The sequence below is a fragment of the Amphiura filiformis genome, chromosome 4, assembly GCF_039555335.1.
Source record: "Amphiura filiformis chromosome 4, Afil_fr2py, whole genome shotgun sequence".
NCBI lineage: Eukaryota > Metazoa > Echinodermata > Ophiuroidea > Amphilepidida > Amphiuridae > Amphiura > Amphiura filiformis.
The window spans coordinates 18,060,545-18,074,367 of record NC_092631.1 but is presented as its reverse complement, the minus strand read 5'-3'; the positions used below and the strand labels follow the sequence as shown (position 1 = coordinate 18,074,367).

Here is a 13,823-nt window from a genome sequence, read left to right as displayed (position 1 = left end):
TCTTCTTTGTTTTGAGACAAAGATGACAAGAGTGACGGGTGAAGACGAGACATGTCTGCACTCGTACATTTTTTAGTATCGGCCACTGGATAAATGGGAGATGGAAACACCATTCAGCGACAATAAAACTAAGATGTTAGCACGAAAGTTCATCTATATTGGTAATCCACATATCATGCATATAGAAAGATTTTAACTCTTGGTCTCAATACAAAAATATTTACCTCCGTAATTTTCAGCTGGTGCTACTACAGCCTTCGTCAGCGGAATGACCCGATCGAGCACACTTAAAGTGTGACGTAATAATTGGGTCTTGAAACCCTTGGTAACTTGTAGCGCCTTCCATTCTTGTGTAGAGATGGTAGGTTTGTAACCATGATTCGTGATCCAAGCTGTCGGCAGCTTAGAAATAAAAATATATCGCAAGCCAACCCACACAGGCCAATACCTGCATTTCTTTGAATCTTGTCTAACCACCCCTTAGAACATAAGTTCGGTGTAATCCTGACCTTGATTCACTGTGCAGAGTCTGATCACTAACCCCCAAGCTCTGGTTGAAAAAAAAGCAACACATAACGCAAGCTCTCACTAAGTGCCGCTACCCTCAATGGGCTTTCAATCAAATCAACAAGCCCAAAATGAAACTCTAACGGGAACAGTACTGTTACATCTAAAGGACAGATTGCGCTAACTTGCATCAAATGAATTTCGTAAGCGCTTCGCAGAAATGTCCAAAACGTGTATAAGAGTGGCATTTAAATCTACGAGGACATTGCGCCAATGTTTAGTGGCGCTAAAGGACAAAACCGAGAAAAAGGACTCACTGGTCCGGTGTATATGATTCCATGCCAGGGACAGACCACAAGAGAAACCTGCCAAGAATCATACATCGGAGAGACTGAACGTTCTCTAAAGACCAGATTTCTTGAACATAGACGTCCTAGCACAACTTCATCCGAGGTTTCCAACCACATCTATATAGAGTCACAGGGCCATCACGTTGACCGAATTTTAGATAAGGGGGCCCCGCTGGTTCGAGAGAGGTGTTAAGGAAGCCATTCACATCATTGCCAACCAACCATCTTTGAACAAGAACGGATGACGCTACAAGTCAAAGGTCTATGACCCGATTATTACGTCACACTTCAAGTGTGCTCGACCGGGTAATTCCGCTTACGAAGGCTGTAGTAGCAACAGCTGAAAATTACGGAGGTAAATATTTTTGTGTTGAGAGCAAGAGTTAAACTCGTTCTATAAAATTAAGATGGAGAACCAAAGCAATAACTTAATTAACAGAATGTTCTTCTTGTCAAAACCAATTAATTTGACTGACCTGACAGTTTCGGCCATCTTGGTCGAAGGCCATCAACGGAGTGATGGTACTTGATCCTTCCTTCTGGTTGATTGGTCACCAACAGAGGGCGCACTAGCGCCTAGAAGTGGATCGTATACGTGAACAGAGATGAGGGGCCCCATTTTCTCAGTCACGTATACGATCCACTTCTGGGCGCTAGTCCGCCCTCTGTTGGTGACCAATCAACCAGAAGGAAGGATCAAGTACCATCACTCCGATGATGGCCTTCGACCAAGATGGCCGACACTGTCAGGTCAGTAAAATTAATTGGTTTTGACAAGAAGAACATTCTGTTAATTGTATCACACAAACCTGATGAATTTCTTCAAGAACAAAGCAATAACTATTCTAGTTTCAACTGGTGCAGACCTCGATTAATTTTGTAAAGATCAAATGACGTCTTGCCTCAAAATCCGTCTGGAATGGGAAAGTTTAATGATATGATTTCTACAAAAGGGGAAACTTTTCTAAATGTAGTAAAAACATTACAATTTCTACTGTGAATGTTAGGGCAATTTGGAGGTTGTTGCAAAACCTCTCTTCAATACAACATGTAACGTTTTGGGAATTCAAGAGTACCGCATAGTAAGCAACCAGCCACCAAGAACAAACAGGAGCCTCGACAGGAGGGGTCAACACCGTATTGAATACTGGTGCCTGGTCATTGCTAGCTAGCATTAGATCACAAACACTAGTAGAAGATTGATAGCAAACATATCTTCCTCGTCCAGCAATGACGGTCATAGTTACCTATTGCCTAAACAACGTTGTAGACATCACGACCGAGGACCACTATGATAACATAAGAAGAACCAATGACTCCGTCCCATGGCGCTCTTAGCCTGCAGCGGCATAGCCAGCTTTTTTGGTGGTGGTGGTGGTGTTGGGGGGGGCGGTTGTGGGGTGGATGAAAATTTCGGGGCCAAAGACGAACAAAAAATCCTGGTTTTATATTCCTGGGATATATACTTATAGTGGTTTTATTAGATAGGCTATTATATTGTTCAAGCTTCCAAAAAACATAAAAATTGGCGTTTTACACTATTGTGGCCCGTGAATGTTTGTGGGAGACGGTATGCTTGCTCTTTTTCTTTTCCCTTTCATTTCTTTCAGTTTTTGTCAGAGGGGCATTTTTCTCTTTCATTTTTGTCAGGGGGCCTGAGATTGACACACAAAGTAAGAGGGTCACATTAAAAAAAAAATTGCACGAATTTCCAAACAACGGTTCCTATGCTCACGATGATTAAACTTTTGATATCAAATTTGGTATCAACCTTCGAAGGAAAGTGTATAGAAAATTATTATATAAATTATTTTGCCATGAACTCATCAGACTCTGATTAAATGGGGATGAAACTAGTGGCGATTTTTAAATTTTATCACCGGATGGAGAGACAGACAGAATCGTTCGAAATATTAGCTGGTATGCTTCAGAAAGCTTTATTTTAGCACGTCCACGTAAAGCCCTTGCGATAATACACCAAAACATGAGGTGCAGCACGTACAGTGTATTATATTGAAATTGAAAAGCACAAATCACAAAACATTGTCATTTTTGTGATATATAGGCCACCTGACCAGAATATGAAAGAATTCAACAAATGTATTGATACGATATTGTCTAAAATCACTGGTCAAGAAAATAAACTTCTGTAATATAAACCTGTTAATGACGTCCATGAATCAACTGGCGAATTTGTAGACATTGTGTCTTCATATTCCTTGTATCCGAGTATCATCACGCCAACTAGGATAACACGTAGGCCTACATCAGCAACTCTTATTGATAATATATTTACCAACAATTATGCTAAGCAAACCTCTGGTATCTTAATAAGTGATATAAGTGATCACCTACCTATGTATCTACAGATGTAAGTGTCTATGACAGAAATTCCAGTACTGTTGATATAGAAATCAGGGACATCAGTAAACATATAGATTTACTTAAAGACAAACTGAGCCAGGTTGACTGGGATAATGTGTGTGAAAACGAAAATGCTAATGTATCATACAACAATTTTATAGATAAATTCCAAGAAGTGTTTGAAGAATGTATCCAAAAAAAAAGTGCTTAAAGAACATAACGCTAAAAACAAGACGCCAAAGGCACCTTGGATAACCTACTCATTGTTGAAATGTATACGCAGGAAGAACAGGTTGAATAAAAATTTATGCAAAAACCTACTGAAACTAATGTATCTAAATATAAGATGTATCGAAACAGATTAAACTCCCTATTAAGGAGAGCAAAACAAAACTACTTCAGTTCTCAACTGGATAAAGAAAAATACAACATGAGGAATACCTGGAAAATCCTGAACTCAATACTCAGATGTCCAAAAAAGGTACAATGTCGTGGTGTATCTCATAAATGGTTTGAAAACTACCTGTCAAACAGAAAGCAATTTGTATCCTTTAATGGTGCTCAATCATCATATGAAAATGTACTTTGTGGAGTGCCACAAGGGTCTATCCTTGTTCCTCTTCTTTTTATTATATATATGAATGATATATGTAACACGTCAACACTTTTATCATTTATACTGTTTGCTGATGATACAACAGTGTGCTACTCTGATAGTAATATACAAAGATTATGTGATACTATGAATGGAGAGTTAAAAGAAAATTGGTTCAAATGTAACAAACTGTCTTTAAATGCCACCAAGACAAATCTTATGTTCTTTGGAACACCTCATCAGACTAATGATATTACCAATGATTATCAAATATATCTTGATGGATGTAAGTTGACACGTGTATATGATGCAAAATTTCTTGGTATTACTCTAGATCATAACCTCACATGGAGGTCGCATATAAATAGTATATGTAAAACGTGCTGTAAGAATATTGGTGTACTAAACAAACTCAAACATTTCTTACCAAAACCCAACTTGTACCAGTTGCTCTGTACCCTTATCTTACCATTCTTAACTTACGGTATAATATTGTGGGGCAATGCCAATAAAAATATTTTGGATGGAATTGTAAAGCTTCAAAAAAGAGCTGTAAGGGTCATCTCTAACAGCTCCTATTTGTGTCATACAAAGCCATTGTTTGAAAAATTTAATATTCTTGATGTGTATCAACTTTATAATAAGGAATTGGGTCTATTTATGTACAAATACCACAGGTGTCTATTACCAAGATCTTTTGATAATACTTTCATCAATATGAAGTCTATCCACAATTATGATACAAGAGGTAAAAATGATTATCGGGCCGAGGTCCATCGACTTAATAATGTTTTGTCACTTGGCCCTAGGCTGTGGAATAGCTTACCAAAGGAAGTCAAAGAAACAAATTGCATCTCCAAATTCAAAACTGGTATTATTATAATCATTAAAGGTGATCATTAACTCTTGATTATCGCATACATGTAATATTTCTGTTTTACTCTATTGTACAAGTTACTGAAGTTGTTACTTATAAACACTTAAAAAAACCCAAAAAATCTTTGCATTAATTTGCCTGGTTAATGCATTAAGTGATTTCAAGATGGGTTCCGTGTTGTCTTTTTTTCTGTTTTTTTTTTACTGATTGTTTCTTTCTTGTGTAAATATCTAAACTTATATATTATTTAATGTAAAGGTGATGCATTGTCTTTCAGGCCTTTGGCTTTGTAATGCATCTACCTCATCACATCATTATTTTCAACATTGTTTATTTCTGTTATGCTGATTATGTATGTATTGATGATGATGAAAAATAAAATGAAAATGAATGAATAGGAAGGAAGGAGAGAAGAAAGGAAGGGAATGACTGTCATTAAACCAAACATTGTGGTTGCCATAAAGGTTTCAGCCCGAATCTTGCATGGGTCTACATACCGAAAAGTAGCCCAATCATACCTAGTTGCAGGAAACTATAGAAAATTGTGGGGGCCAAATTGAGTAATCATTAATTTTACAATGCAGTCCTGACAGTGTCTGCGGAGTAACGTTCATAGTTAAGTCAATATTTCAGCGATTGAGCATAAACCAAATAAAATAATGTGGTTCTTTTAGAGCTCATTATTACGGTTAAGTTGTTTGGTTTAACATGTTTAATATTAGCGCTCTTTGCTCTGCGAAAGGTCAGCGTGACGAAGTTCAATGACGTCATATTCAATAGACGTTCCGGTTCATTAAAAGATGGCAAGTTCATGCTCATGCGACCAGAACGTGGCACAACTCGAAAGCAACAGAAAGTAAACATATTTCACTATATAAATTGTTATACCAACCGTTATTAAGTATTAACCGTTATTCGGTATTAACCAAATAAACAGTGTACTCGACACTCGAAAACAAGAGGTGCTGATACTAATTATTACTAATGCAATTCTGATGTGCTGTTACTAATTATTGCTAATACACTTCTGATATCGTTATAACTATTCTTGTGACGATGTTGTGTACCAGTACATTGAATGACCATCCAAAGTGTGTGAGATTACTTCCTCGTTCGGTGCTGTTGTTGGTAATGCTAGGTTTTGGTATTCATGCTCAGCTGTTGCCTTCACCTGAACTAGAAGGTTAGTAATGTGTTAATACGTTGAAAGATTTATAGGATAAATATCAGTAACTTTTTTCTTAGAAATGTTCTCATCAGCAGCTTGTTGATATTGAAGTGACTGCGATAGTGTGACTGATCACACATATCGGTCAAGAAACCGAAAAATGCATAAATAGTTTCATATTACCATTTAAATAAAAAAAATGTCACAATTAAACGTTACGGATCAAATTTAATCAATTTTACCACACGTAACAAGACAAAAGACATGTAGAAAATTTCATAATTTCAGATCTCATTTTATTACTTTATTGTACACCTATTGCCAGAGGATGATTTAAGGAAGCCCCATCATGCACTGCAAACGTGTTATCACTAGAGTTTCAACTGCCACTTTACTTTTAAAATCCCATTGAATTCTGTGCAAAAGATGTTGTTTAAGAATTGTGCGTGTGTCATTATTACTTGGTCGATTTCAGAACAAAAGTGATGTGTGCATTAAAGGATAATTCACACCTTCTGTAGGTAACATAAAATGTGAAATCGACTAGCATTTTGAATGCGTTTTTATTGTAAATATATCAGTCCAAATTCAAATTTAACCATGCCCGTCAATGCAATGTGCGAGCAGTGGTGTCATGTTCACTCACACAGCTGTGCTAACCGCAAGTCAACACAGTGGCGTGGTGGGAAGTGCTTAAATCATCCTCTGACCTATTGCACACTATACACATCAGAACCAGCTAGAACCGGACACGTGGTGGAAATAAAAGGAAACCCCCTAACAGGCACCGAGGTCAAAGAACTGGGATCACTGAAATCACATGTTTAACTAAAAAACCAAAATACGCACATAGTCAAAATATCATATATACAGTTAAAGTAAGCACGTTAAGACAACTAATTGAGCATACGTCGTAAAAATAAAAGCAAACATTAAATTACAATTTAATTATTGATAGCATCAGAATCACAGACAGTTTAGATAATTTTTATGAAGCAGTATTCTATCCCTGAAAGATATTCCGTGTGACGCCACAAAGGTTACCGACTTTTATTCGACCCTTATTCAATATAGAATACCAAGCAGTGGAATGGCGACTAACTGGAGGAATAACCCCCAACGAAGGAAGACTTGAAGTACGCATTCAGAGGCCGGCTGATCCTAATTTATGGCATACGATCTGTACCGATATGTTGTCTGACGATTATCTCCCGTTTGTATGTGCCGCTATAGGGTTTCCATTTTCTCCTCTACCTTGTTCCATGAAAATGGTACCTACTGTGAAGCTACCTGTGAATGACCTGGGACAGATTCTGTCCGTGTCTGCTCAGTGTCCTATCACTGTGCGGAGTTTTGATGATTGTTTATTTGTTAACTTGTTCAATGTAGCCGAATTATGCTCCCACGACGATGATGTTTGGATAAGATGTTTAGCAGGTAAGATAGTCGGATAGATGCATTAATATGTAACAACAATCTCTGCAGGGACGAGACCCTGTAAAGTGAAACGGGAAACCCATGTGTAAATACGGGGAAAAGCAAGATAATTGGTTTAACTTAGCTTCTTTTTACCAATTATACCAAACCAATCTCTCTACTAAAGTGTTCAAATGAAGCACTGTACAGCAGTCTTAAAGTGCTAATATCGAGCACATTAGTGCAGTGATACCGCCATCTGTGGTTTTTACAGTTTTTTATTTTACAAAATGAGGGTTTAAAATCATAAAGGCCGAAAGCCTGGCCAGGCTAAGGCCACAGACTTCCATTGTAAAGACTTACAACTAATGGAGTTCTAATATAGAAAAGCCCCGAAGGGCATGAAAGCAAGGTAAATGAAGTGAAAATGTGTGACGGAATGTCTGTAAACGAATTTACCCGTCAATTCTCTCATTCTTTAGGTCTTGTCCTCTAGTGGGGGCTAATTTATAGTTTAAACTTGTCTCATTTGAGCCCTGCGGGGCGTTCTTGATGGCTATTGAAATTTAATCAAACACTGGAACAGTCCAGCGGGTCAGTTGCCTGATGAAATCTGAGGGTATCAGGTGCAACGTCGCAAAGTTGCAGAAAGTAAGTTCCAGTATTTGATTTAATTCCAAAAACTAATAGCTAAGAACATTCACTCACTTGATGGCTATTCTTTCTTTCTTTCTTTCTTTCTTTCTTTCTTTCTTTCTTTCTTTCTTTCTTTCTTTCTTTCTTTCTTTCTTCTCTTCATTCATTCTTTCTTTCTTTCTTTCTTTCTTTCTCTCTTTCTTTCTTTCTTTCTTTCTTTCTTTCTTTCTTTCTTTCTTTCTTTCTTTCTTTCTTCCTTTCTTTCTATTCTTTCTTTCTTTCTTTCTTTCTTCCTTCCTTGTTCTTTCGTTCTTTCTTTCTTTCTTTCTTTCTTTCTTTCTTTCTTTCTTTCTTTCTTTCTTTCTTTCTTTCTTTCTTTCTTTCTTTCTTTCTTTCTTTCTTTCTTTCTTTTCTTGTCTCCATTTAGATGTAGCTGATGTTGAGGTTCGTTTGATAGATGGTCTTTATCCTGGAGACGGCTATGTCCAGACCAGGTGTCCAAACTCCGGCGACTGGACAACATTCTGTTCGTCCGATTGGGACCCACGTGACGCTAATGTAGTATGCAAGCAACTTGGCTTCCCATATGCGTATGGGACTGATCCACGGGGATCTCTTACCTCAGACTTAGGAGATGTTGTCATCAATAATGTCTATTGCAGTGGAGAAGAAATGTCGATTGGAGAATGCCGATTGGAGAACCTTTATCCGGGTTGCTTCAATGCACGCCCTGGCGTACAATGCACAGAATGTAAGTTGAAAAAATATTCTGCTCAAAGATTACAGAATGAAGTGGTCGATAAATAGGAATGTTGTTCTGTGTATGTTGATTCCTCTTTCGGCAAGATGCGAAAACCTTACCCCAAAATATATGCAATTGAATGACAAAGGTAGAATTTTGGATATTTCATCCTCCATTGCGATTCCAATCGTCTTTATAGCATAAAAGACTAGCGCGCGGCCCTGTGTTACTAATCACAGATGTAAGCAATGCCCTACGTCATCAATACACAGCTCTAGAATTTACTACTACTTCATTAGGGCTGTGCAATAATTATGAGCCCCCGGGGGTAAAATTTACAAACGGCTCGCCAAAAATCGCTTGCCCCCCTCTCGGCTCGCCAAAAATCGCTTGCCCCATCTCGGCCTGCCAAAAATTCTCATGTTAATTTTTTGGGAATCTCAATTTACAAACCTTAAATGGTCTAGATACATTTGCATATTTGCATATTTAAGCGTTTCCGTACTGTTTTCCGAATCCTATTTAGAGCATCTTATTCAAAAGGCGCCCCATGAATGTCATGAATGAGTGCCAAAATCGCTTCCCCCTCTCGGCTTGCCAAAAATTGCTTGCCCCCTTTCGGCTCGCCAAAGAATTCTTGTCCCCCCAATTTTACTCTCCCATAGGGCTCATAATTATTGCACAGCCCCTAGTATGCAGCTCTAGGTGTAAGCAATGGAGGTTGTATTCTGACCTACTCCCCATTCCAGAAAAATACAGCACTAATATTTTTGGATTAAAAAATATTATCCTGTTTTGCCAAATGAAACATAGCTAAATCCTAATTCTTTAGGTAGTCCTAAATGGCAATGAAAGTAAAATTTTAATACTTGGTCAATTTTTGGAAATAAGGGCCCAAAACATACATTATAGGGCGTTTTCGTCCTTTTGTGTGTTCTGTGACAATCAAGCCCAAGGACTTGAACAAAGACTAATTTCAAGTTATGCGTTCTAATTTTTAGAAAACTCATTTTCCAATCAATTTCATAACCAATTAGCAAAAATAAGATATAATATCAAAATTATGAGCTAACTCTTACCCTATACTCAAAATTTTGAATGCTTAGACTTGTGCCAGGTTTTACCATTTTGTGACTACAATTGTAAGAAAACATGCAAAATGTATCGATAAAGCCTTTCGAATTTCCTAGGAAATTCATCATCGTCATCTTGTATTGATTTATTCAATTATGTCGCCGTGTGATATTATTGTCACACTATAATTGTACAGTAATTATAGTGTGTATTGTTTTTTATACATTTTAGATTATAACGCTGGTGGTGTGGCTCTTCCAATTTGTGGTCACCATCATTGCGCAGATCATGTGTCGTCGAACCCATTCAACAACCCACGAGAATATTGCAAGTGCGACTGTGCATGTTTGTCCATGGGAGACTGTTGTCCAGACTTTGATCCTGATATCCACTGTTCACTAGACGATCCGTCAGACCATACCATCAATGGTGTTAGCATACAGTATTATGAATGTATCGGAGTGCCTGGAATCGAACGAGACAATTCCGGGGTTGTCTTAGTCGGAAAGTGTCCAGATTCATGGACGAATATTAACACTAGACTGAATTGTGAAATTAAGCGCGATGTCTCGGATATTGTAGGACAAATTCCAGTTCATGATTCAGACAAAGTAGTGTATAAGAACATATATTGTGCATTATGTCACGGTAAGTCCATGGACGATGTTACATTTTGGACCGTGAGAGTTGCATATGACTCTTTTGGTAGCAATGGAGTGATTGATGCTGATCTAGGAATATATGTGCCTGAAGGAGAGTTTGTCGGCTACGCTGTGGATTGGCCCGATGAATCCGTCAGACCTCGAAGCTGTCCTTTTGAATTAGTCGACAGTTGTTCTTCTGATTTCGAAGATGCAAAGATCATTTCTGCCTGTCAATCTTATTTCGCTCCCATCTACTTCAGTGATACAAAATATCCAGCAACGTATAGAAACCCACATTGTGCATTGTGCAACGGAGTATCAGAAAATCTTTTTACGGAGTACTGTATTAATGGACTATGCGCGCCAGGAGAATGTTCCGCTGATGCGCCAGAGGATGAGTGCACTCCTTCAGCCTGTGGAAGAGGTAATCATTTCTTAACCGTGGAAGCTTTGTTCAACTTCAATGATTTGCAAAATGACGCATTCGGTGACCCTAACTCATGCCCAGACGACGATGTCTATGATCCATTTCTAAAGAAATGCAGAAGTCTTTCTTGTCCTCCAGAATTTGTTCTGGTCGATAACACCTGCAGCCCTCTCAACCCTCCTGATCCTAAGATCACCGAAACTGTAGCAAAAGGTCCAACAATTTCAATTAGTGGCTTAAATTGCCTGTTGAATGTCACTGGATTTAAATCATCTTCAGAAATAGGAGCTACACAAATAATCACTACTGAAAACCGCCAAGAGATTACAAAATGCGTAGCGGAGGATATAGGGTGCGTTATATCGGAAACATCAACCGTCTCCCTTGCCTTTCTCTTTCAGGAGGATATAGATTTGTCCAACTTTGCAAATTCGATAGACTTAATATTGGACAATCTCGCTGTATCGATATCTACTTGTAATGTTACCAATATTTCAGCTTATATCAGCTTTTCGGACAAATATGCACTTCCGTTTCATTGTGGTACATTCGCAAGCAATTCAAGTGAAATATTCAACATTACCGATAAGCATGTATTGTCTTACGCTCAATATGATTTCAATACAACAACCGTTAATGCTACGTCCACCCGCCCTTCCAGCTCATGTTTGATTAATACTAAACTGAACTGCAGTATTATAGTATCACTTAACGAATCGGATTACATCATGATGACATCATCAAATGACAACAGCATCTACTTATTGGCTTCAAACAAAACGCTCACAAGAGACCAATATCTACTTCTTGCAGATGGCACTATTCTTATCTGTTCCTCGACAACGTCGCCACCAGCAGGCGTCAGTCGAAGTGTTTTGGACATAACAGCTGCTGTATGTGGATGGCTATCAGTAATTGCTCTTATAGCTACTCTAATAACTTATCTCGTGCTTACATCTTTAAGGAACCTTGCTGGTAAGGCTGTCATGAACCTCGTCATTGCCTTATTATTCGGATATCTCGGTCTTCAACTTGCGGGATTCTTTCTGATTAGTGACGAAGCATGCGCAGCTTGGGCTGTAGTGACACACTTCTTCTGGATTGCCGCATTTACATGGATGATGTTATTTGCGTTCAATATTGCTAGAACATTCTCAAGGCGAGGTGTATCCACTCGACGAACTTCCGGCGGAAGTTCATTTTGGAAATATTTTTCTGTCGGTTGGGCAATTCCAATTGTTGTCATCGCGGTGTGTATTGGGATGCACTTCTGCAACTGCACACCTATAACCTTTCATTATGGAAGCTTGGAAGAAAACATCTGCTTTCTACGGAGTACAAAGGCGGTTTTATTTGCATTTGTAGTGCCCATAAGTGTCCTGTTGTTCCTGAGTATAACTTTCTTCATTTTTATGGCAGTCCATCTGCGGAGGCAGCGTAGTGCAAGCAAGCTTGCACGAACGGGTGGCGCTGTTGAAGAGATATCGTATGAAGTTTCTATCTACTTAAGGGTAAGCTTAATTGAATTAGAGTAGGCATATGGTAGGGTGCAATGTAAAATAAATAACATTAAAACGTAGATCGTTTTACCACAAATTAATTTGTGTTAGCTCTGTCCTCCATCTAGGCTTCATCCGATGCGCGACATGAATGTTATCTTTTTCGGGGCAAAATGATCGTGGTCCGCTTTCGCCCTCTCCCTTTCCAGGTTCCGGAGTCACTGTTATGCAAATTTAATCGTTATATTATCTAGAATGTTGGGAAACAAACCGTAATCTGACCGTTGAAACTCGTAAAGGCCGGTATAAGTAAGATATAACTCTTAACCTCTGTTCTTTTAACAGTTAAGCGCTGTCATCGGAGTGACCTGGATCTTCGCATACTTATACATTCTCATACCAGGCAGTGTTGTTGTAAGTTATATCTACATCATCTTGAACTCTCTCCAAGGAGTATTTATCTTCTTAGCTTTTGGGTTTACAAGTCGTGTACGGACAATGTGGAGGAACAAATTCCTGGAGATGACATCAAATACCGGTACTAAATCAACGGGGACTTCCACAGGAAAAAGTGTCCCTATGAAAAAGTCTGCTAGGAATGAAGTACTCAATAAGGATGCGTCAAGGACGGCAGTAAATTATGTTGACACTAGTATTAATAACACGGCTCTGTAAAATAATTTGTTATGCCACTATACATGCTGGTGATCCTATGATGGGATTTTAGCTCAAATAAAAATTGTGGACTGTTAAACACATGCTTTTGTAGGAGGAAGATTATACCAACTTTTGTAGGAGGAAGATTATACCAAATGCAGTTTCCACACTATTGCCTCCGGGCTGTGGAAGGTCCTCAGGAACCATTTCAATGAAAACAAAATCCAATTTTTCTGATATAAAATATAGCACTGAATAGACTGTGTAAATGATTAAGGCACTATATCGAATTTGGTCCAATAATGCTATCTGTGCCAGGTTAGGTAACAATCATACCATACCCTGGTCGTGTAATAAATCACATCAAACATAACATTTGCATAATGCTATCGGTTCTCATTTGATCAAAAAACGAAAGCACTATGGAAATGTTCAGGGTGCGATAGAAAGAGCCATCGGTACATATCGGGGCGCCGATAGCGCTATAGGACCAAACTAGACGGTGTGCCTAATTAGCAAAACGATACCCCTATAAAACCTGGTCTAAACGGATGTAATGTCAGTTTGTGTTAATGTCGAATATAAAGAGAGAAGAAGACAGCACCGGCAATGCTGTGTTATAGACATTTGACAGTTTATGTATTCAATTTATATTGCACACTAATTACACATCGAGGTTCAAGAACCAGAAAGCCTTACCTCACAATGAAAACCATTGTCAGTTAAGGCTTTCTGGTTTTCAACCCTAGATATCGAAAAAATTACATCTGGTAGCTATATATTCCAGATGGGGCTTTCTCAATGTCTTGTCATGTTCGTGTCTTTTAGTTCCCACAATTCCCTGTAATATTATGGCAAAGGTGAGGC

The 13,823-nt window shown here is 38.4% G+C and overlaps 1 protein-coding gene across 1 annotated transcript; it reads left to right on the top strand.

Moving 5' to 3' along the window:
* Positions 1-5,538: 5,538 nt before the first annotated feature.
* LOC140150629 (uncharacterized) lies at positions 5,539-13,616 on the top strand. The gene is made up of 5 exons (XM_072172688.1): positions 5,539-5,876; positions 6,936-7,298; positions 8,341-8,664; positions 9,961-12,311; positions 12,645-13,616. Exons 1-5 carry the CDS (start codon positions 5,750-5,752, stop codon positions 12,972-12,974), a joined length of 3,495 nt encoding a protein of 1,164 aa, XP_072028789.1. The 5' UTR covers positions 5,539-5,749; the 3' UTR covers positions 12,975-13,616.
* The last annotated feature ends 207 nt before the right edge of the window (positions 13,617-13,823 follow it).

What these genes read in the sequence shown, in the direction of transcription:
- LOC140150629 (XM_072172688.1), top strand. Translation starts at nt 5,750, where the DNA reads ATGTTGTGTACCAGTACATTGAATGACCATCCAAAGTGTGTGAGATTA. An exon ending in GCCTTCACCTGAACTAGAAG is followed by an intron (nt 5,877 to 6,935) that starts GTTAGTAATGTG and finishes TATTCAATATAG; the next exon opens with AATACCAAGCAGTGGAATGG. An exon ending in TGGCGTACAATGCACAGAAT is followed by an intron (nt 8,665 to 9,960) that starts GTAAGTTGAAAA and finishes TATACATTTTAG; the next exon opens with ATTATAACGCTGGTGGTGTG.